Below are 23,327 nucleotides of genomic sequence, written 5' to 3' on the forward strand. Positions count from 1 at the left end.
TAGGGGATGTCAGTGACACCAAGACAGTTCCCCCCCAGTGTCAGAATGCCCACCGCAGTCCCGCTGTAAGTCGGTGATCACCACCATTACTAGTATACGAAAAATTTAAATCCCAGTATCTATACCGCCATTTGTAGACGCTATAATTTTCACGCAAATCAATTCATTTACACGTATTGCGATTTTATTTTTAGCAAAGACATGTAGCAGAATACATTTTGGCCTAAATGTATGAATAAATTTTATTTTTACATTTTTTTTTATTTTATATGTTTAATAGCAACAATTCAAAAATATTGTATTTTTTTCGAAATTGTCGGTCTTTTTTTGTTTATAGTACAAACAATAAAAACCGCAGAGGAAATCACATACCGCCAAAAGAAATCTCTATTTGGAGGAAAAATACGAGACAAATTTTATTTATGTACAGCGTTGCATGACCGCGCAATTGTAAGTTAAAGTAACGCATCGCAAAAAATGGCCTGGTCAGGAAGGGGGGTAAATCCTCAGGAGGGCGAGGGGTTAAAGCATAGTGTCTTCTCATGCAATATTATCACAACGATTTTGCTTGAGAGGCAAATTAAATACGGCTCAAGTACTATCACAGCTTGATGAATCAGAGCCCTTGTCTCCTTCCTTGGCACGGAATGTGGGTGCTGGCAGGAAAAGTTCATTTACTTTACTCTCCCTAGTGTGTACTTTAATATTTACTTATTTCCTCCTTGCCTTCACACTTGTTGTCTTTCAAGGGCAGACATGGGGCGTGACGTCAGTTTGTAATTGCGCCCTTTTGTTGGCAGGTTGCAAAATGTTATATTTCCCCATTCTTGTTCTATTTCCGTGTGTATGACTGTGTGTCTTAACCTCCCTGGCGGTATGATCATTTCAGATTTTTGGTGCTGAAAGCGGTACCATTTTTTTGCATGGAAATATGTATTTTTTTTATTGTAGTCCTGTAATTCTTAGGAATAACTCACTGAAATCTGTCCGAACAAGAGTCTAGTAAACATCCCGGGGATGATAAAAATTGAAACACGAAATCATAAATTATAATTTAATAAATAATCATAAAAAATAATAATATAATAATAATACATTTAATTCAATAATATAATCAAACCGAAAACACTGAAATTTGAAATAGAGCGCCAAGTTCGCACATCGCTGAGCTCAGTCGCAGAATCGTTTTCAGTGTCTGATGAGGAATTTCCCCCACAAATCATTATCACTCAATTCTGCAAGTGGTTCTGATTTGCTATCGCTGTTCTCTAGCCGGTCTAAAACCGCTTTTGACCTAAAGGGACGCTTTTTGGACGCCATGGACGTTTCTCAGTTTCCAGGCAGAAAGAACAGTAAAAATGCAGGCAGGGCTCCGGACAAAGCACTCGGGACAAAATGTATGTGAACTGGTTTGATACAGGAATGTTTTACTATGTAATAATCATTTTTTAAAAAATGACATTTTTAAAAAATTTCAAATTTGCCGCCGGTTCCGGCGCCTGTACGTCCCGACGTCACAGGGACCGGAACACGGAAGCCGGATGCCGGCATCGGCCGGAGGAGATGGCCAGGGACGTTGCAGGGGACGCATCGCGGGAGCGCAGGACAAGGTAAGCTCTGCAGGGACTCCCTATGCAACGCTGCATGGTAAGCCTGAGTGTAGCTCGGGGTTACCGTTTTTGGTACTGAAACTCTACCCCGAGCTACACTCGGGAATACCGCCAGGGGGGTTAAATGCAAAGGATGACATTTATTGGTTTATTATAGTGTGCTATAGTTGAAGTCTTAAGTAATGAAGTGTTTGCAAACATCGCTTTTTACGGACAGACATTTCTCTTTAACTCTATCGCATAATGTATGTTGATTGAGCGCAACTCTTCCAAATTTTTGTGGTGGTTACAAACCTTGAAATGAAAAATGAACAAAGCATATCCCTCTATAGTGCTTACTAGCCTCAATTCAAAGCACTAAGGCACACTAATGCGATGCGGTACATGGCGTGTGATTCGCACAGGAACCGCACCACATTCCTGTGCGAATCATATGCGATTTGCGAATGGTGCGATTGGAGCCGTACACTTTCTATGGCTCAAATCGCACCACACCCACACCAAAAAGGTGCAGGACCCTTTTTCGGGTCCGCACTAGAATTGGATCGCATAGCTATTCACACCAATGCAATCCGATTCTGAGTTTTGCAGACTGCTTTCGGGGTGTTGTTAACTTAACCCCCCTGGCGGTATTCCCGAGTGTAGCTCGGGGTAAAGTTTCAGCACCACAAGCGGTAACCCCCCCGAGCTACACTCGGGAATACACTGCAGCGTTGCACCGGGATCTCTTCTTCACTTACCTTGTCCTGCGCTCCCGCGATGTCCCCCCTGCAGTGTCCCCGGCAATGTCCTCCGGCTGATGCCGGCATCTGTCTTCTGGGTTTAGTTCCCTGCGACGTCGGGACGTACGGGGGACGGAACTGGCGGGAAATGTGAAAATTGTAAAAGTGACTTTCACTAAATACACTAAAATCACATAGTATAACATTCCTGTATCCAGGGGCGGACTGACCATTTGGAAACTCGGGCACTGCCCGAGGGCCCGGGGTCAGTAGGGGGCCCCATGAGATGCCCCTGGTACCTTTTTCATAGGCTTTTTTGAGTTTGGGCAAGGACACAGGGGCCCCATGATCCCCTATTGCCCGGGGGCCCCATGAGTTGTCAGTCCGCCCCTGCCTGTATCAAACCATTTCACATACATTGTGTCCCGAGTGCTTTGTCCGGCGCCCTGCCTGCATTTTTACTGTTCTTTCTGCCTGGAAACTGAGAAACGTCCATGGCGTCCAAAAAGCGTCCCTTTAGGTCAAAAGCGGTTTTAGACCGGCTAGAGAACAGCGATAGTAAATCAGAACCACTTGCAGAATTGAGTGATAATGATTCGTGGGGGAAATTCCTCATCAGACACTGAAAACGATTCTGCGACTGAGCTCAGTGATGTGCGAACTTGGCGCTATATTTCACATTTCAGTGTTTTTGGTTTGATTATATTATTGAATTAAATGTATTACTATTTTTTATGATTATTTATTATATTATAATTTATGATTTCGTGTTTCACATTTTATCCTCCCCGGGATGTTTACTAGACTCTTGTTCGGACAGATTTCAGTGAGTTATTCCTAAAAATTACAGGACTACAATAAAAAAACGGCATATTTCCATGCAAAAAAATGTACCGCTTTGAGCACAGAAATACGGACATAATCAGACCGCTAGGGAGGCTATCATATACAACTGACCAGTGACGGGGAGCCAAAGCTAAAGAATAACAACACCAGGGACACGGCAACTCGGGGGCCCGGGACAGCTTCCCATGTGGAGCAATTAATTTCCAGAGCCATTTGGATCCAGCATTTTACAACTATCCAGAGAGGGGAGTTCCTGATACATAGGCTTCCATAACCACCCACCCCTAAAGGGGCCTCTGGCTGACTAGTTCCATTACCATCTGAGAGCTCCAACAGCACCACCTGTATGCAGAGGGAGAATTATCCTTGTCCAGGATCACATCCAAATTCCTAGAGGGGACCTCTACTGTTCTAATGCGTATTAACAGTACGCATCTGGTGAGTGCGTACTCTTACCATATGATTTTTGGAGCACCGACACTGGATCTTGATGAATACTGGTTTTACCTAGACCTGCACGGACTGTCACTTTTTGGATCATTTTTATTTCATATTTTACATTGAGTGATTACTATTAGCGCTGCACTTTATTGATGTGTTTTAATGGTTGCTTCTACTTTGGCGGGAATCATTGCTTGCGATACCTTGTTTTTAACTGCTAGGACGCACAGAGATGGAGACTTCCATGATTTGGTCACAATCTGCTTTGCTGCTGTAGTGATTTGCAAGAGTAGCTTGAATTGGGATTTGGATATGGAGGGGGGAGGGTGGAGGTTTAGCAGGGCTATGGAAGCAATTTGTTTTTAAAAGTCTATTGTATGCACATTATTATTTTTAGAGGCTTAGGATAACCAAAAAAATTGGCTGGCATCTTTAATACAGATTCTTTGTGGGAGCTGGATGGGCCAAAAAGATAATTAACCCTATGATTTCTTCCTCAATGAGGCAGAACCTGCACACGGGTATCGGGATATCGTACATTCAGACCGTTGAGACGAAAAAGCCATTAGCTGCCTTTTAAAGGTCAGCCAAGAGCAGAGAAATGGGAGTTTGGCTACTGAAATCCATCCAGTGTTTGTACTGTGAGCGCTCAGGTCCTGGGAAACGACTGTGCGTCTCCTATATTACGTCTCTGCTGTCATTGTGAGCTTTTGTAGAAGAGTCACCTGTGAATAAGCCATTGTTTGTGTGCTGTCACAATAGCCCACTGTACCTCTGATTGCCTGGAACCTCTGGCATTGTACCGCTGGAAATGACCCAATTGCTAGGTTAGCCGTACACAAAGATTAAAACAACCTTGCGAGACACCGGCCAATATCCCTCACTGAATATCAGAGATAACCGGCTAACAACACCTGATTTGCTCAAAGTATGTCTAAGCCAAAATTATTTTTTTTGTGTGTCCTTTTATTTTCTTTTGCTTACTGCCCCCAAGAGGGGCAAGCTGACCATTCGAGCAACCGGGCATTGCCCGAGGGCCCGGGGTCAGTAGGGAGCCCCATGAAATGCCCCTGGTACCTTTTATAGGCTTTTTTGGGTGTGCTTTGAGTGTGGGTGAGGACACAGGGGCCCCATGATCCCCTATTGCCTGGGGCCCCCATGAGATGCCCTTGGTACCTTTCATAGGCTCTTTTCATAGGCTTTTTTGGGTGTGGTTTGAGTGTGGGTGAGGACACAGGGGCCCCATGATCCCCTATTGCCTGGGGGCCCCATGAGATACCCCTGGTACCTTTCATAGGCTTTTTTCATAGGCTTTTTTGGGTGTGGTTTGAGTGTGGGTGAGGACACAGGGGCCCCATGACCCCCTATTTCCTGGGGGCCCAATGAGATACTCCTGGCACCTTTCATAGGCTTTTTTCATAGTCTTTTTTGGGTTTGGTTTGAGTGTGGGTGAGGGCACAGGGGCCCCATGATCCCCTATTGCATGGGGGTCCAATGAGATGCCCTTGGTACCTTTCATATTCTTTTTTGGGTGTGGTTTGAGTGTGGGTGAGGACACAGGGACCCCATGATCCCCTATTGCCTGGGGGCCCCATGAGATACCCCTGGTACCTTTCATAGGCTTCTTTGGGGGCCCCATGAGATGCCCTTGGTACCTTTCATAGGCTTTTTTCATAGTCTTTTTTGGGTGTGGTTTGAGTGCGGGTGAGGACACAGGGGCCCCATGATCCCCTATTGCCTGGGGGCCCCATAAGATGCCCTTGGTACCTTTCATAGGCTTTTTTCATAGGCTTTTTTGGGTGTGGTTTGAGTGTGGGTGAGGACACAGGGGCCTTATGACCCCCTATTTCCTGGGGGCCCAATGAGATACCCCTGGTACCTTTCATAGGCTTTTTTCATAGTCTTTTTTGGGTGTGGTTTGAGTGTGGGTGAGGGCACAGGGGCCCCATGATCCCGTATTGCATGGGGGCCCCATGAGATTCCCTTGGTACCTTTCATAGGCTTTCTTCATAGGCTTTTTTGGGTGCGGTTTGAGTGTGGGTGAGGACACAGGGGCCCCCATGATCCTCTATTGCCCGGGGCCCCCATGAGATGCCCTTGGTACCTTTCATAGGCTTTTTTGGGTGTAGTTTGAGTGTGGGTGAGGACACAGGGGCCCAATGATCCCCTATTGCCTGGGGGCCCCATGAGATACCCCTTGTACCTTTCATAGGCTTTTTTCATAGTCTTTTTTAGGTGTGGCTTGAGTGTGGGTGAGGACACAGGGGCCCAATGATCCCCTATTGCCTGGGGGCCCCATGAGATACCCCTTGTACCTTTCATAGGATTTTTTCATAGGCTTTCTTAGGTGAGGTTTGAGTGTGGGTGAGGACACAGGGGCCCCCATGATCCTTTATTGCCCGGGGCCCCCATGAGATACTCCTGGCACCTTTCATAGGCTTTTTTCATAGTCTTTTTTGGGTTTGGTTTGAGTGTGGGTGAGGGCACAGGGGCCCCATGATCCCCTATTGCATGGGGGTCCAATGAGATGCCCTTGGTACCTTTCATATTCTTTTTTGGGTGTGGTTTGAGTGTGGGTGAGGACACAGGGACCCCATGATCCCCTATTGCCTGGGGGCCCCATGAGATACCCCTGGTACCTTTCATAGGCTTCTTTGGGGGCCCCATGAGATGCCCTTGGTACCTTTCATAGGCTTTTTTCATAGTCTTTTTTGGGTGTGGTTTGAGTGCGGGTGAGGACACAGGGGCCCCATGATCCCCTATTGCCTGGGGGCCCCATAAGATGCCCTTGGTACCTTTCATAGGCTTTTTTCATAGGCTTTTTTGGGTGTGGTTTGAGTGTGGGTGAGGACACAGGGGCCTTATGACCCCCTATTTCCTGGGGGCCCAATGAGATACCCCTGGTACCTTTCATAGGCTTTTTTCATAGTCTTTTTTGGGTGTGGTTTGAGTGTGGGTGAGGGCACAGGGGCCCCATGATCCCGTATTGCATGGGGGCCCCATGAGATTCCCTTGGTACCTTTCATAGGCTTTCTTCATAGGCTTTTTTGGGTGCGGTTTGAGTGTGGGTGAGGACACAGGGGCCCCCATGATCCTCTATTGCCCGGGGCCCCCATGAGATGCCCTTGGTACCTTTCATAGGCTTTTTTGGGTGTAGTTTGAGTGTGGGTGAGGACACAGGGGCCCAATGATCCCCTATTGCCTGGGGGCCCCATGAGATACCCCTTGTACCTTTCATAGGCTTTTTTCATAGTCTTTTTTAGGTGTGGCTTGAGTGTGGGTGAGGACACAGGGGCCCAATGATCCCCTATTGCCTGGGGGCCCCATGAGATACCCCTTGTACCTTTCATAGGATTTTTTCATAGGCTTTCTTAGGTGAGGTTTGAGTGTGGGTGAGGACACAGGGGCCCCCATGATCCTTTATTGCCCGGGGCCCCCATGAGATGCCCTTGGTACCTTTCATAGGCTTTTTTGGGTGTAGTTTGAGTGTGGGTGAGGACACAGGGGCCCCATGATCCCCTATTGCCTGGGGGCTCCGTGAGATACCCCTGGTACCTTTCATAGGCTTTTTTGGGTGTGGTTTGAGTGTGGGTGAGGACACAGGGGCCCCCATCATCCTCTATTGCCCGGGGCCCCCATGAGATGCCTTTGGTACCTTTCATAAGTTATGTTCATAGGTTTTTTTGGGTGTGGTTTGAGTGTGGGTGAGGACACAGGTGCCCCATGATCCTCTATTGCCTGGGGACTCCATGAGATACTCCTGGTACCTTTCATAGGATTTTTTCATAGGCTTTTTTAGGTGTGGGTGAGGACACAGGGGCTCCCATGATCCTCTATTGCCCGGGGCCCCCATGAGATGCCCTTGGTACCTTTCATAGGCTTTTTTGGGTGTAGTTTGAGTGTGGGTGAGGACACAGGGGCCCCCATCATCCTATATTGCCCGGGGCCCCCAATGAGATGCCCTTGGTACCTTTCAAAGTCTTTGTTCATAGGTTTTTTGGGTGTGGTTTGAGTGTGGGTGAGGACACAGGGGCCCCCATCATCCTCTATTGCCCGGGGCCCCCAATGAGATGCCCTTGGTACCTTTCAAAGTCTTTGTTCATAGGCTTTTTTGGGTGTGGTTTGAGTGTGGGTGAGGACACAGGGGCCCCCATGATCCTCTATTACCCGGGGGCCCCATGTTCGAATCCCAACCACGGCACCACCTGCCTGGGGTTTGCATGTTCTCCCTGTGCCTGCGTGGGTTTCCTCCGGGTACTCTGGTTTTCTTCCCACACTCCAAAGACATACTGGTAGGTTAATAGGCTCCTGTCTAAATTGTCCCTAGTATGTGTATGTATGCATGTGAGTTAGGGACCTTAGATTGTACGCCCCTTGAGGGTTAGGGACCTTAGATTGTATGCCCCTTGAGGGTTAGGGACCTTAGATTGTACACCCCTTGAGGGTTAGGGACCTTAGATTGTACGCCCCTTGAGGGTTAGGGACCTTAGATTGTACGCCCCTTGAGGGTTAGGGACCTTAGATTGTACGCCCCTTGAGGGTTAGGGACCTTAGATTGTACACCCCTTGAGGGTTAGGGACTGATGTGAATGTACAATATATATGTAAAGTGCTGTGTAAATTGACGGCGCTATAGAAGTACCTGAAATAATAAATAATAGTCAACTCGCAAAAGATACTCCACACAGAGTGTCTGAATCAGATTGTATGTGCAGGGAGCAGAGCATCCACTATAAACAAGGGCAGTATTATGAAACAAAACAGAGAGAAGGGTCATTTGAATGTGCCATTGTCCTCTGCTCAGTACCGTCCTCTGAGAAGTACGTGCAATAATGCTTTTAAAAGGAAGTTTTGTTATCTATGTGCTTTGTATCTTGCAGGTGTACCTGCCTCACGGTGACAGAGGAGAGGAACAGAGAGAGACCGGGCCGGTCAAGTCTCTGATATATCACGGAAAGGTACCATGATGGAAGGAGTAGACGATAAAGCGCTGGAAGATGACACCAGCCTAAAGGTGACCGACTTTAAAAAAGAAATCTGTAGGCTTTTCTGTCCTAAGGTGGGAATACATGATTAGAAAATCAACCGATCGGCCATCCAAGGCGTTCGCTCGTTTGTTGAAATCGTGGCCCACATTAACCAATCTGAAAATAAATAGTTTGTCGGGCAATACGTAGTGTTGACGTCTTCCGTACAAGTGGAAGTGACGCGGTGTGCGTGTGACCTTGTAGCCACGCCCTTCCGGCCAGAACGAGCGATATACACAACGATTACCGGCAATGAGTATAATATCGTTTATTACACGACCTATATACATAAATAGCGATACATAAAATATAATCTGCAGAATTGTGGTTTCATCATCTCATTGGGCCAATCTGCTTTTAACATTTGGATTTTGCTTTCGTGTTTACGAAGAGTCCTTGGACATAAACATCCGGGTTATCTTCTGTTTCCGCTCATGCGTGATAGCGCTTGATAGATTTTTTTTGTACGACCGTCATACTACTGCATAGAAAATCGGTCGTTCATATGCGAAACGACAACATTTTTCACTGTTGTTCAACCGGATTTTTTCATTCACAATATCGTTATCGATTAAAACATCCTGCACTATCTTATATTAGTCACTTTGAAGGTTTTGTGATAGCGCTGCACTATCTTATATTGGTTAAAACATCCTGCTCATCAACGAAGAGAAAATAAGCGGTTCCGCGAAATTTTTCGTACGATTTTCTTATCGCGTGTACGGGGCATTTGTCTGGCCATACATTATACAATTGTCTTGAGAATTTTGCTTTAGATTTACCAATAACCATATAATATGAGGTCAAACCTAAGCAACACTTTCAATTGCCCCATAAGATCCCCCTGGTACCTTTTTCATAGACTTTTTTGAGTTTGGGCAAGGACACAGGGGCCCCATGATCCCCTATTGCCCGGGGGCCCCATGAGTTGTCAGTCCGCCCCTGAGTTGAAGGTAAATCTAAAAGAAATTGGGCAGAAATTGAACCGAAAATTGTATAATGTACGGCCAGCCTTAGATGGGGTGATGACTGTCTGCAAAATTGTGCTCCTGGGTTGTGTCACCTTGTGCTCCTTTGATAGAGGGTGCAAGTTGTACCAAAATACATTTCTCAGACATGGTCCCCCATTGCCACACCAACGATGTGTAACTGTTTGCTGGAACAAGTTAGGCCTAATTTACACAGGAGTTGAGGCCTGTACAGTGTGAATGAGACATCTGAGTAACGGAACCAGACCCCCGACTGCACTAGGGTATTTCCGTTAGACTCCCGCTTCCCTGTCCGAACACAGATCCACGGACACCACCCTTGAACGAAAACTAGGAAATAGACTGTTTTATTTTAACACAGATACAAGATATATACATTCAAAGGAACAATTCTCCCCTCCCTGCATAAGGACACAGGGCGGGGCAAACCAAATCTAGCAACAAGAAACACATCAGCAGACACCCCCCACCAAGCCAATACACAAACACATACATCCCATAATAGTTTGCTCCCAAGCAAGACACACAATAGAACAATGGGATGCAATCACTTAACACCAAACAATCCACAACCCCCACCTATCTCCTATATATGTCTACACAATATCAGGACATTTTACCCTGCACCCCTAACAGGCACAGGGTGACTTACACATAAGAGGGATATGGGGAGCTAAGACAGGGGTCTCCCCACCTCTCCAAAGTGAGCTGTGTTCCATGGGCCCCCCACCCAAAGTCACTCCTATCACAATCTGTATACACATGGCAGCCGCCTAGAGCTGCGTGGAGCCTACAGTGAGGAACAGAAGTATTTGAACACCCTGCGATTTTGCAAGTTCTCCCACTTAGAAATCATGGAGGGATCTGAAATTCACATTGTAGGGGCATTCCCACTCTGAGAGACAGAATTGTATGATTTTTAAAGCATTTATTTGTCTTGCACTGCTGAACATAAGTATTTGAACACCTAAAAAACAGCAAGAATTCTGGCTCTCAAAGACCTGTTACTGTGCCTTTAAAAAGTCCACCTCTACTCCACTCATTAATCTAACTTAGTAGCACCTGTCTGAGCTCTTTAAAGACACCTCTCCATCCAACAGTGAGTCAGACGCCAACTACTACCATGGGCAAGACCAAAGAGCTGTCAAAAGACACCAGAGACAAAATTGTGGACCTCGACAAGGCTGGAAAGGGCTACGGGGCAATTGCTAAGCAGCTTTGTGAAAATAGATCAACTGTTGGAGCAATTGTTAGAAAATGGAAGAGGCTAAAGACGACTGTCAGTCTCCCTCGGACTGGGGCTCCATGCAAGATCTCACCTCGTGGGGTATCACTGATGAAGAAAGGTGAGGAATCAGCCCAGAACTACAAGGGAGGAGCTGGTCAATGACATGAAGAGAGCTGGAACCACAGTTTCAAAGGTCACTGTCGGTAGAACACTACGCTGTCATGGTTTCAAATCATGCATTGCACGGAAGGTTCCCCTGCTCAAGTCATCACATGTCCAGGCCCGTCTGAAGTTTGTCAATGACCATATGGATGATCCAGAGGAGGCATGGGAGAAAGTCATGTGGTCAAATGAGACCAAAGTAGAACTCTTTGGTCTAAACTTCACTCGTTGTGTTTGGAGGAAAAAGAAGGATGAGTTGCATCCCAAGAACACCATCCCTACTGTGAAGCATGGGAGTGGTAACATCATGCTTTGAGGGTGCTTTTCTGCGAAGGGGACAGGACGACTGCACTGTATTAGGGAGAGGATGAATGGGGCCATTTATTGTGAGATTTTGAGCAACAACCTCCTTCCCTCAGTCAGAGCATTGAAGATGGGTCGTGGCTGGGTCTTCCAACATGACAACGACCCGAAGCACACAGCCAGGAGAACCAAGGAGTGGCTCCGTAAGAAGCATATCAAGGTTCTGGAGTGGCCTAGCCAGTCTCCAGACCTAAATCCAATACAACATCTTTGGAGGGAGCTGAAACTCCGTGTTGCTCAGCGGCAGCCCCGAAACCTGACAGATCTAGAGGAGATCTATGTGGAGGAGTTGGCCAAAATCCCTGTTGCAGTGCAAACCTGGTCAGGAACTACAGGAAACGTTTGACCTCTGTAATTGGAAACAAAGGCTTCTGTACCAAATATTAACACGGATCTTCTCAGGGGTTCAAATACTTATGTTCAGCAGTGCAAGACAAATAAAATCTTTAAAAATCATACAATGTGATTTCCTGAATTTTGTTTTTTAAATTCTCTCAGAGTGGGAATGCACCTACAATGTGAATTTCAGACCCCTCCATGATTTCTAAGTGGGAGAACTTACAAAATCTCAGGGTGTTCAAATACTTCTATTCCTCACTGTATGTAAGAGAATGGAGACACAGTGGCTGTATGGACACAGCCACGCATGCAATTTTTTTCTTTCTTTCTTTTCTGTTTGTGGTAGGCTACGTTACAACCAAATATCTTGTACAATGCATAGAGCACTACATTAAACAGACCCAGCAACCAAGCATATCTGGTAAAGAAAAAATGCAGCATAACCAAGTTTGACAGGCGTGCAGGGACAGGCGAGCGGCGCTGGGTGCAGACAGTGTCTGTTCAAAGCCATGCATCCGCCTCTGCACTGACCCATATTCTTATATTTTGCTGGTAAAATGAACCTGAACCTGTCTCGTATTAGATTCCTGTAGGAAGATGAATTACAAATTTTTGGCAAGGTGGTATATCACTCCAAATATAACACATAAACAGAATGTAGATAATTCACCTTTATGTTGGCGTGGATGTGGGGAAAGGGCACAATGTTACACATATGGTGGGAATGGTTTAAAATGAAAGAGTATTGGGAGGAAATAATTCACGAGATTCAGAAGATAACAGATTAAAATTCCAAAAGATCCAGTATATGCAGGGGCGGAATGACAACTGATGGGGCCCCCAGGCAATAGGGGATCATGGGGCCCCTGTGTCCTTGCCCAAACTCAAAAAAGCCTATGAAAAAGGTACCAGGGGCATCTCATGGGGCCCCCTACTGACCCCCGGCCCTCGGGCAGTGCCCGAGTTTCCAAATGGTCAGTCCGCCCCTGGTGATATGCCTTTTTCATGGTACTATGTTTTCAGCAGAAAAATATAAAAACTCTGGCTTATTATATTATTTAAATGCAGCAAAAGGTTTAATACCCAAATTTTGGAAGGAACAAGAAACACCAAAAATAAAAGATTGGTTGGGAAAAGTGGATCAGATATACAAAATGGAGGAACTTTACCATATAGACGAGGATAGAATGGAGATAATCCGGAAGAAATGGGGAAAATGGGAGGATTATAGAAGATCAAATCAAAATCAAGTACCCTGAAATAGAAAGACGAGGAGAAACAAACAAACTAGAAAATAAGTCAAAAGTAGAATAATATCGCGTAAGATTCCCAGGGAAGATGATAATAGAGAGCGGAACGGGGAGGGAGTTGAGAGGAAAGGGAATGGGGTGGGGGTGGAATTGGGGGAGGGGTTTGGAAAATGTAAATTATTATTATTATTATTATACAGTATTTACTGTATATAGCACCAAAGGGTATGCTCAGCGCTGTACAGTAGCAGGGGGACATAACATGAGACAAGACAGTAACAATACACTACACGAGGGGTTCGAGGGCCCTGCTCTTTCAAGCTTACAATCTAGGAAGGAGGGGAAGGTGGCACAGGAGGAGATAGCTGTGGGGGATGGAGTGGTGGGAGGAGTGGAGGAGGTTAGTTGTTAGGTGAGGTCGGGTGTTAGGTGAGGTTGGGGTAGGCTTCCCTGAAGAGAAGGGTTTTCAGGGTGCGCCTGAAGGTGAGGAGGGTAGGTGACAGTCTGATGGATTGGGGTAGGGAGTTCCAGAGGATGGGGGAAGTCCTAGAGAAGTCCTGCAATCGGCCGTGGGAGGAGGAGACCAGGGAGCTAGAGAGTAGGAGGTCCTGTGAGGAGCGGAGGGCACGGGTAGGGTAGTATCTGGGTATCAGGTCAGTTATGTAGTTCGGGGCGGCATTGTGAATGGCTTTGTAGGTCAGGGTTAGCAGCTTGAACTTGATGCGTTGGGCAATCGGGAGCCAATGAAGGGATTGGCAGAGGGGGGAGGCAGATGTGGAGCGCCTGGTGAGGTAAATTAGTTTATGTATATGTTAAAACATTATTTATTAGATATGTAAATATGTTTTCTCTTTTTTAGTGAATGTAAAATTGAAAATGGTAAAATAAATAAAATATGTATTAAGAAAAAAAAGATTCCAGTAGGAAGGATGAGGCAAAGCTGTGAGACAGTTAAGCTAACCATACGTGGATCGAGTTTTGGCAGATTCCTGCTGAATTGGCTGAAATTTGCTCCATGGTGGCCCTGTTGGCACAACGTGACTCAACGAAAGTACAGCCCTGGCCAACAATTTGAGAATGACACCACTATTAATTTTCACAAAGTCTGCTGCTTCAGTGTTTTTAGATCTTTTTGTCAGATGTTACTATGGTATACTGAAGTCTAATTACAAGCATTTCACAAGTGTCAAAGGCTTTTATTGACAATTACATTAAAGCGGGGTTCCACCTGAAAAAAAAAAGTCAGCAGCTACAAAAACTGTAGCTGCTGACTTTTAAAATACAGCCACTTACCTGTCCCTCGGTCCCGTGGTGTCTTCACCATGGCTGGTTTCACCGGCCGTCTTCTCTCCCTGGTGCCGGCAGCTTCAGTGTGGGCACCCGGCTGTGACAGCTTGTGGCTTCACAGCTGGGTGCCCACTGTGCATGCGCAAGAAGCGCTGCGCTTTGTGAATGGTCCTGTAGTCTTCTGAGACCTGTCACGTGTCCCAGAAGACTACGGGGAGGGAGGACAACTTCCGCTTCCGATCGCCTTAGGCGTTCACAGTGGAAGTGGGTACCTGTCAAATTCAGGTACCTGCCTCCCTCCCACTCCGCAAAGGTGCCAATCCTTAATGGGGAGTGGGAGACAAAGACTTAAAGTGGAAATTCCCCTTTTGGGTGGAGCTCCGCTTTAAGTTTAAGCAAAGAGTCAATATTTGCAGTGTTGAGCCTTCTTTTTCAAGACCTCTGCAATTCGCCCTGGCATGCTGTCAATCAACTTCTGGGTCATTGGCTGCATGTGCTGATCAAGAGAAAATTTTGCAGTTCATGAGAAATCGATTTATAGAGTGACTTTTCATGAACGGGAATGACCATAAATGGATCAAAATTCGAGCGGTTCCTCTTGAACTGGCTGAATTTTGATCCCTGTATGGTCAGCTTTAAGCAGCTCATGGATTCGTAATTTTTTTTTTCGTCCAGCCAGCAGGTTGAATGAAAAAAAGACTCAATCCCCCCATCCACACATTCAATGTGGATGAGAGAATCCTCCTCTCTGCTCTACTGTACTCTGACAGTGGGGAGACTTCCCCATAGTCAGAATACAATGATCAGCGCTGCCAGCTGTAGCCTGCAGTGCTGATCAAGTGGGGCAAATCCATCAAACTGGTTGCAGAGAAGTCAATCAATAGACCGACTTCTCTACAGCCATCCTGTCCATACATGGTTTAAAATTCGGACGGTAGCTGCTGAACCAGCTAAATTTTGGTCGGCTTTAGAGTGTATGGCCAACTCTACCCTATCAAACACTGATAGGAGAAGAGAACTGAGTGATGACCTTATCAGTGTTTAGTTAGTTGACTGGGGCCAGGTCAATGACCAAGCTGTACATCAAAACTGCAATGAAGAAAAAGTCAGTTCACTGATCTGACTATGCCTTATGCCAGGGTATTCTGTATGTGAAGAATAGGCAAACAATCTGATAAATCCTTAGGCAGGTAGGACAGTTCACTTTAGTATTTAGTAGTTTACCTGGAGTCCAGCTTTTTGGATATTTGTGCCCACCCAAGAGTTTGCTACCATTTTCTCATATATAATCTACATTATATTAGCTGTAGCCTCTGACTTGGCACCATTGGCTGACAATTTGATCTTCCTGTTTGCAAGGGGGAAGACTTCCTATCCTGCCTTACAGATGAAGAAAAGGAGTGCCTGCAGTATTTACTAGAAACCATTGATTCACTGGACCAAGACGAGGATGAAAATGCAAACAGTGACCATGGTAAGACCCTCCTACATACAGTGGGGATCGAAAGTTTGGGCACCCCAGCTAAAAATTTGTATTAATGTGCATAAAGAAGCCAAGGAAAGATGGAAAAATCTCCAAAAGGCATCAAATTACAGATTAGACATTCTTATAATATGTCAACAAAAGTTAGATTTTATTTCCATCATTTACACTTTCAAAAAAACAGAAAACAAAAAAATGGCATCTGCAAAAGTTTGGGCACCCTGCAGAATTTATAGCATGCACTGCCCCCTTTGCCAAGCTGAGACCTACCAGTGTCATGGATTGTTCTCAATCATCATCTGGGAAGACCAGATGATGTCAATCTCAAAGGTTTTAAATGCCCAGACTCATCTGACCTTGCCCCAACAATCAGCACCATGGGTTCTTCTAAGCAGTTGTCTAGAAAACTGAAACTGAAAATAGTCGACGCTCACAAAGCTGGAGAAGGCTATAAGAAGATAGCAAAGCGTTTTCAGATGTCAATATCCTCTGTTCGGAATGTAATTAAGAAATGGCAGTCATCAGGAACAATGGAAGTTAAAGCAAGATCTGGAAGACCAAGACAAATATCAGACAGAACAGCTCGCAGGATTGTGAGAAAAACAATTCAAAACCCACGTTTGACTGCACGATCCCTCCAGAAAGATCTGGCAGACACTGGAGTTGTGGTACACTATTCCACTATAAGAGATACTTGTACAAATATGGTCTTCATGGAAGAGTCATGAGAAGAAAACCTCTTCTACGTTCTCACCACAAAAATCATCGTTTGAACTTTGCAAATGAACATATAGACAAGCCTGATGCATTTTGGAAACAAGTTCTGTGGACCGATGAGGTTAAAATTGAACTTTTTGGCCGGAATGAGCAAAGGTACGTTTGGAGAAGAAGGGGCACAGAATTTAATGAAAAGAACCTCTGTCCAACTGTTAAGCATGGGGTTGGATCAATCATGCTTTGAGGTTGTGTTGCAGCCAGTGGCACAGGGAACATCTCACGAGTAGAAGGAAAAATGGATTCAATAAAATTTCAGCAAATTTTGGATGGTAACTTGATGCCATCTGTGAAAAAGCTGAAGTTAAAGAGAGGATGGCTTCTACAAATGGATAATGATCCTAAACACACCTCGAAATCCACGGGGGATTACATCAAGAGGCGTAAACTGAAGGTTTTGCCACGGCCTTCACAATCTCCTGACCTCAACATAATTGAAAATCTATGGATAGACCTTAAAAAGAGCAGTGCGTGACAGACAGCCCAGAAATCTCAAAGAACTGGAAGACTTTTGTAAGGAAGAATGGGCAAAGATACCTCAAACAAGAATTGAAAGACTCTTGGCTGGCTACAAAAAGCGTTTACAAGCTGTGATACTTGCCAAAGGGGGCAGTACAAGATATTAATTCTGCAGGGTGCCCAAACTTTTGCAGACGCCATTTTTTTGTTTCCTGTTATTTTGAAAGTGTAAATGATGGAAATAAAATCTAACTTTTGTTGACATATTATAAGAATGTCTAATCTGTAATTTGATGCCTTTTGGAGATTTTTCCATCTTTCCTTGGCTTCTTTATGCACATTAATACAAATTTTTAGCTGGGGTGCCCAAACTTTCGATCCCCACTGTAGGTAGCATTTCACCATAACAGACAATGCAATTGTACACAGAGAAGTCCATTTAAAAAGCAGCAGTATCCCTCTCTCCCCATCATTTTTTGCTATTGCCATGAAGCCACTGGCCGAGGCAGTCCGAGTGTCCCAACTCATTAAAGGCCTGGGGCTGGCGTGGCTGGAGGAGAGGGTCATCCTGTATGCTGACGATCTTTTGCTGTTTCTTAATCATGCTGGTCCCTTTCTGCAGGGCGTACTTCATGTCTTAAATTCTTTCTCAGCTGTGAACTGGTCTAAATCCCAACTCTTCGCCATTGATCCTGGGGCCAGACAGAGTGCACCCTCAGATCTGCAACTGCAATGGGGTGGGGGAGTTCAAATACTTGGGGGTGGTGGTTTCCAGGGAGGTGAATGATTATTTACCCTTGAACTTGGCTCTAGTGGTCCACTCTGTCAAGGCTAAAGTGAAAGCATGGGAGAATCCCTTGTCCCTCCTGGGTTGCATTAATCTCATTAAAATGAAAATCCTTCTCAAATTTAATTACTTTTTTCGTAATTCCCGTCAGTGGATTCCCAAGTTTTTTTTTTCACCCACCTAAACAGATTAATTTCCTCCTTCCTTTGGGGTCCTCGACCCCCCAGGTACAAATTATCCACTGTAATGCACCTTACCTCCCAAGGAGGTCTGGCCCTTCCAGATTGTAACAAATATTTTCTTGCCTCTCAACTGGTCTCTGCCTCTAACTCTGCTACAAGATTGGAGGCTGCAGCTGGAGGCCCTCCATTTTTTATTGTTTCAAGGCCCTAGAGCTCCTTATGACCTGACCCCTTTCATGATTAGCACTCTTAGGGCCTGGAAAGTTGGCTTTACCTGTGAGAGTTATCATAGCTCTGCCATTTCCCCGAATACCCCTTTGTGGAATAACCCCTCTTTTTCACACTTCTACCAGCTTCCTGATCCCATAGCTTGGGCCAAACATAGCATCAAAGCCGTAGTGGATGTGGTCTCAAATGTGACTCTACGCACTCCTAGATTATTTTATATCTCATCACAATGTCCCCTCTTCCTATGCTTTTAGGTACTGGAAATTGTCCCACGCTTTCAGAAGCCAATTCTCTGCTGCTACGCTCCAGCTTCAGAGCTCTGATTTGGAAGAAGTATTACATCATGATTGTACAGAAAAACCTACTTCAATCCTATATACTTATCTTCTTCGAGTGTCCTCCCCTGATTTGTCACTGTTCCTGGGTTGGACACTGAGGGTTGGGATGATATATGAGACTTTCCTTTTAAAATACTGGTGTCTTTGAGAAACAGCCTCATACAGTTCAAAATTGTCCATAGGGCCTATCTCACTCTTTACAGACTGCAAAAAATGAATCCCTCTTCTTCTGCAGAGTGCTGGCATTGTGGGTGAGCTCTTGAGGACCTTTGTACATATTTTCTGGACCTGTCCAGCAATTGCTATTTTCTGGATGCAGATAATGTCTGTCATCAACCTCATGGTGGATGTTCCTTTGACCCCATCCCCCAGAGTCTGTTTATTGGGTTTGGTGGAGGACCTGCTTTCTAGAGTAGCGGACAGGATGCTTGTGGGTCTTTTACTGTTTTACGCCAGAAAAGTCATCATTTTGTGTCGGAAAAAGCAGGTTCCCCCCTCTCCGCTTTCTGGACACAGCAAGTTAATGCAATTTTACCTATGTACAAAAATCCTTGTCTGCATAGAAGGGTGCCCCAAAAAGTATGACAGAATATGGGCGAAATGGTTAGCGGAACCCTCAACAGCTACTGACACCTGACCTCTCTCCACTATTTGTGTCCATCCTGGAGCCTCATTTATGGAAGTTTCTGGGGGGCCTTGGGAACTGGGGATGACATGTCTATTTGTCCTAAATTGTTTGTCACGAGCAGCAGCTGTTGCTTTATGTTACTTTTTTCTTTTTTGTGTGTTGCTATGTTTGTGGGCCGAAACTCTGACTTTTTGGTGCAAGGTCCGTTTAAAGGCACACTTCATCAGAAAGATAAAGATCTTGGGCCTGGTTCACACAAATGTTCCTCTGGCATTAGCTCTTCAGTATTATGAGACAATCATCTTATAGCAGCAGATGTCATATGTATTACCTGACAATTTAAATACTCCAGTGGAATATTTTTAGGGCAGCGGCTAATTAAGCCAACACTCCAATCTACTTCTATCTCAACAGCAGCTGTGTAACGCACTTCATGTTGCCTTCAGAGGCTTAAAGATATCCACGGCTGCTTGTGTGCAGTACAAGAGTACTGACGAAAAGACACAGTATTCGGCTAAGTAAATGTTTAGAGAAGGGGTGTCAAAACTACGGCCCAAAGAATACATTTGACCTGCTACAAGATTTTATGTGGATCGCAGAAACTGTCCAGGAAAATACCCCGACTGGCTGGTAGTGGATGCTGACTTGTGCAACATAATATGTAGACTGACTCATCCACTGCCAGCTAGCCTGTCATCTCCCTTCTAAACACGGATGTCAGGGTGGACTGTGATGGACACACGTGGATGTAAGAGGGTCTCTGATGGGCACATATATTTGTAAGGGGGGTCTCTGATGTCTGAAAATAAAAGAGCCATACACCAAGCAATCCCGTACAGCAAAAGGGTGATAGCAGCCTCAGTCTATCGTTGTCCTGGCCATGCCCTCTGAGGTGCTTCGCCTCATTTACGGGGCAAAGCCATGGGGGACCTCCATAACTAAGCCCTGTGGAGGACGAAACATGTTGGGGGTGTAACTAGGATGGAGAAAGACTAAGGCTGCTATCATTCTTTTGCTGTATGGGATTGCTTGGTGTATTGGCACAGACATTAGAGACCTCCTTCCATCCAGGTGTGTCCATCAGAGTCCACCCTGACATCCATGTGTAGAAGCTAGACTGGCTGGCTAGCTTTCAGACATTGTGAATAGTTTAGATGGACTCTTTACCCAGTCGACACCCTGAGTGGAACCTACCAGGCTGTATAAACTGAAGCGGGGACCGGAAGCTCTTACCATTTTCACAGGGATCTCTGATAGGCACACATGGAAGTAAGGGGGTCTCTGATGGGCACACATTGATGCAAAGGGGTGTCTGATGGGCACACATGTATGCAAGGGCGTGTCTGATAGGCACACATGGATGCAAGGGGGTCTCTGATGGGAACACATGAATGTAAGGGGGTCACTGATGGGCACACATGGTTGTAAGGGGGGACTCTAATGGGTACACATGGATGTAAGGGGGCTTTGATGGGCGCACATAGATGTAAGGGGGTTTCTGATGGGCGCACATAGATGTAAGGGGGTCTCTGATGGGCACACATGGATGTAAGGGGGTCTCTAATGGGCACACATGGATGTAAGAGAGGACTCTGATGGGCATTCCTGAATGGAAGGGGGCTCTGACTGGCATCCTAGATTTAAGGATGTCTCTGATGGGCACACATGGATGTATGGAGGTCTCTGATGGCAACACATGGATGTAAGGGGGTCTCTGATGGGCACAAATGGATATAAGATGGGCACTTTTTATTAAACTGTTTTTTTTCAGCCTACAAATATTTATTACATTTTTGATGTGGTCCTCATACTGTAAAGTGGGAAGATCCTTTGATTAGAGAAATCTATTGACCTGTATCTGGATTTTGTTTTTTAATTACCTGTTTGGAGGTCAGGTGCCATAACATTGAAGATATGTAGCATGAAGTAAAGCCTCTTGAAGTTCGTCTGTTGTGGTCACATCTTCAGGGGCTAACACTTGAAGGTAGTTTCAGGGTTAATTCTCTTAAAGGCAAAAAAACTGTTTTAAAAATCTTTTGGTATTGTAGGCCTGTTAGATCTAAACAACAACTAACTTGGGTAGGAAGGTTATATGGTTGCCGAAACGAGGTAGCTACCCAAGCTCTCAAAAACGTCCACCACCCCTATCCACCGTTCGGCACGACCTACTGGAAGGGAGTCCTTCCTTACTGCTACCACAACCACCCACCCATCCAAGACTAGTGAGTGATCCAGTCAGTCCAGCACAGTCTCCAGCTCAAACAAGAAACCACTATTAAGGTATTTGGTTATGGTGACCAATATGCTGCACATATAGTCAGATTGGTATATTTTTTTTAATCTCCTTTCTTCCAAAAGGCAAAAATTGTCAGCTTTATCACCCAGAGAAGTTGCTTTATTTTGATTCCAATATCTGGTAATAATAATGTTTGCTGCTTGTCTTGAAAAGATTGTTAGTTCTTTAAGTTTAATTGCGTCAGAATTACAACCTCAGGGGTAAGTTTGACGCAGGTACCATTAGTGATGTTGATACACAGGCTTGCTTTATTACAATAAAAATAGAAAATGGGCAAAGAAGCCACATATGAAAATTTCATTTTTTCTTGAATATTTGCATGCCTCACTGTCTAGACCACTGTTAAAAAAATAGATTCATATACATTATAAATTCGCAGAACTGCACATTTGGTAAATATATAAAAACAGCACTGGAAAAATGTAATTCGGAGTAATGATTTCACAGACTTGTAACTGCGATTGTTTCTCTTCTGCCACATCCATCTATAATAAAAAAAAAAGGCAGAACTAGACAAGAACAAGACAGGTACAAGTATGGTGGTGAAACTGGAACATGACCCCATAGCAATTGAAAGTATTTTCTGTGGAGACATATTCACCAGGGGTCACTCTCCAAGCTGGTAAAATTCATGCTGATTAATTAATAATGGCTGAAAGTTAATATTTTATTTTCTGTTCTCCAGATACTAGCGAGCACTTGATAAATTCAACAGCAGGACTTCAAGATCGAAATACAAAGTTGAAAAGTTTGAGTGAAAGCGTCAAGATGTCAGAGAAAGCAGAACATGTCCACACACCATCCAAGATGAAGATTGTGAAGTCTTATTCCGAGGATTGTCCAGGATTCTCCATCACTGTTTCTCCAGATACAGGGCAAAGGTCCACCAGCTCACACCCAAGCCACCTTCGGAAGTTTGACACCATAATGAGGTCAGGAGTAAACGTCCAGGAGCTACGAGCTCGATTCGTCCGTCAGCCAGGCAGTTCTTTGTTAGAGTCTTCCAAAGAAACATCAGTGTCTTCAAAACAGCTACCACAGGCAGCTCGTAATCAGGTATCTCCTAGACAGGAGGCTTTGCAAAAATTGGGTTTGCTGAAACTGAACCAAAGCAATTCAAACACAGGTCAAATTTCCCAGCAAGACCAACATGATATGGACCAACAAGCACCTGTAAAGAACTTTGAGTTAAACCAAAATCATGTCCAACCAGGAGTGAACTTTCCACGTGCCGTTGAGAGAAAACCAGGTGGTTTTGACAAAATCTGGCCTCCCTAACCTTTACAATGATAGATTTATCTTTCAATTGAAGACTTTACATCTTTGCTATGCCATATATTGTACAGAGGAGCTCATAAACAAGGAAGCTGGTGTTAGCAATAATTAATTATATCTGTTTGTGTCAATATATTGGTGGTAATATCGCATTCCGAATCGGGATTGCCACAACACATTTGAAAACAAAATTATTTGTCCAATAATTCAAACTTGCACATAGAAAGCTTGACAGTAAAATCTGTTTTTTTGGGTCACCCTAGTAGTTCTTTGTAGCTTTCCTATGAAGTGCTACCACCCCTCTCTTTTATCAGAGCTGAAGCATCTCCCACACCGTGGAGACAGTTGTCCTGTTGGGAACTGATACAGGTGAGGAACCCAGGAGTGCATTTATGTAGGTTAATGGGACTGTAACAGCCACAGCTTCTGGGTTTTAGAGCGGACCATTACTCAAATGCCAATATAAAGCTATGTTATTAGTCTTGATGGACTTGGGGGTTGATGTACCCAGGGGCGTATTTACCACAAGGCAAAAAAGGCATTTGCATAGGGCTGCATTTTTCAGGGGGGCAGCAGCGCCCCCCTGGAAGAAGGGATGGAAGAAGGGACGCAT

The 23,327-nt window shown here is 45.0% G+C and overlaps 1 protein-coding gene across 2 annotated transcripts in view; it reads left to right on the forward strand.

Moving 5' to 3' along the window:
• The window catches only part of LOC149451425 (uncharacterized), a 36,082-nt gene extending 13,111 nt beyond the window's left edge, over positions 1-22,971 (forward strand). The window contains exons 2-4 of one of the 2 annotated variants that reach the window (XM_089690689.1): positions 8,500-8,633; positions 15,624-15,738; positions 22,125-22,971. In XM_089690689.1, coding sequence (XP_089546815.1) covers positions 8,583-8,633; positions 15,624-15,738; positions 22,125-22,717 — 759 coding nt within the window. In that variant the 5' untranslated portion in view covers positions 8,500-8,582 and the 3' untranslated portion in view covers positions 22,718-22,971. Of the gene's footprint in view, positions 1-8,437; positions 8,634-15,623; positions 15,739-22,124 lie in introns of those variants that run through there. The other variant, XM_089690690.1, reaches the window with a different exon arrangement.
• Positions 22,972-23,327: the final 356 nt, after the last annotated feature.

The sequence above is a fragment of the Staurois parvus genome, unplaced genomic scaffold (genome assembly GCF_062004578.1).
Source record: "Staurois parvus isolate SC_StPar_1 unplaced genomic scaffold, SC_StPar_1.0 ptg000540l, whole genome shotgun sequence".
NCBI classification, from domain to species: domain Eukaryota; kingdom Metazoa; phylum Chordata; class Amphibia; order Anura; family Ranidae; genus Staurois; species Staurois parvus.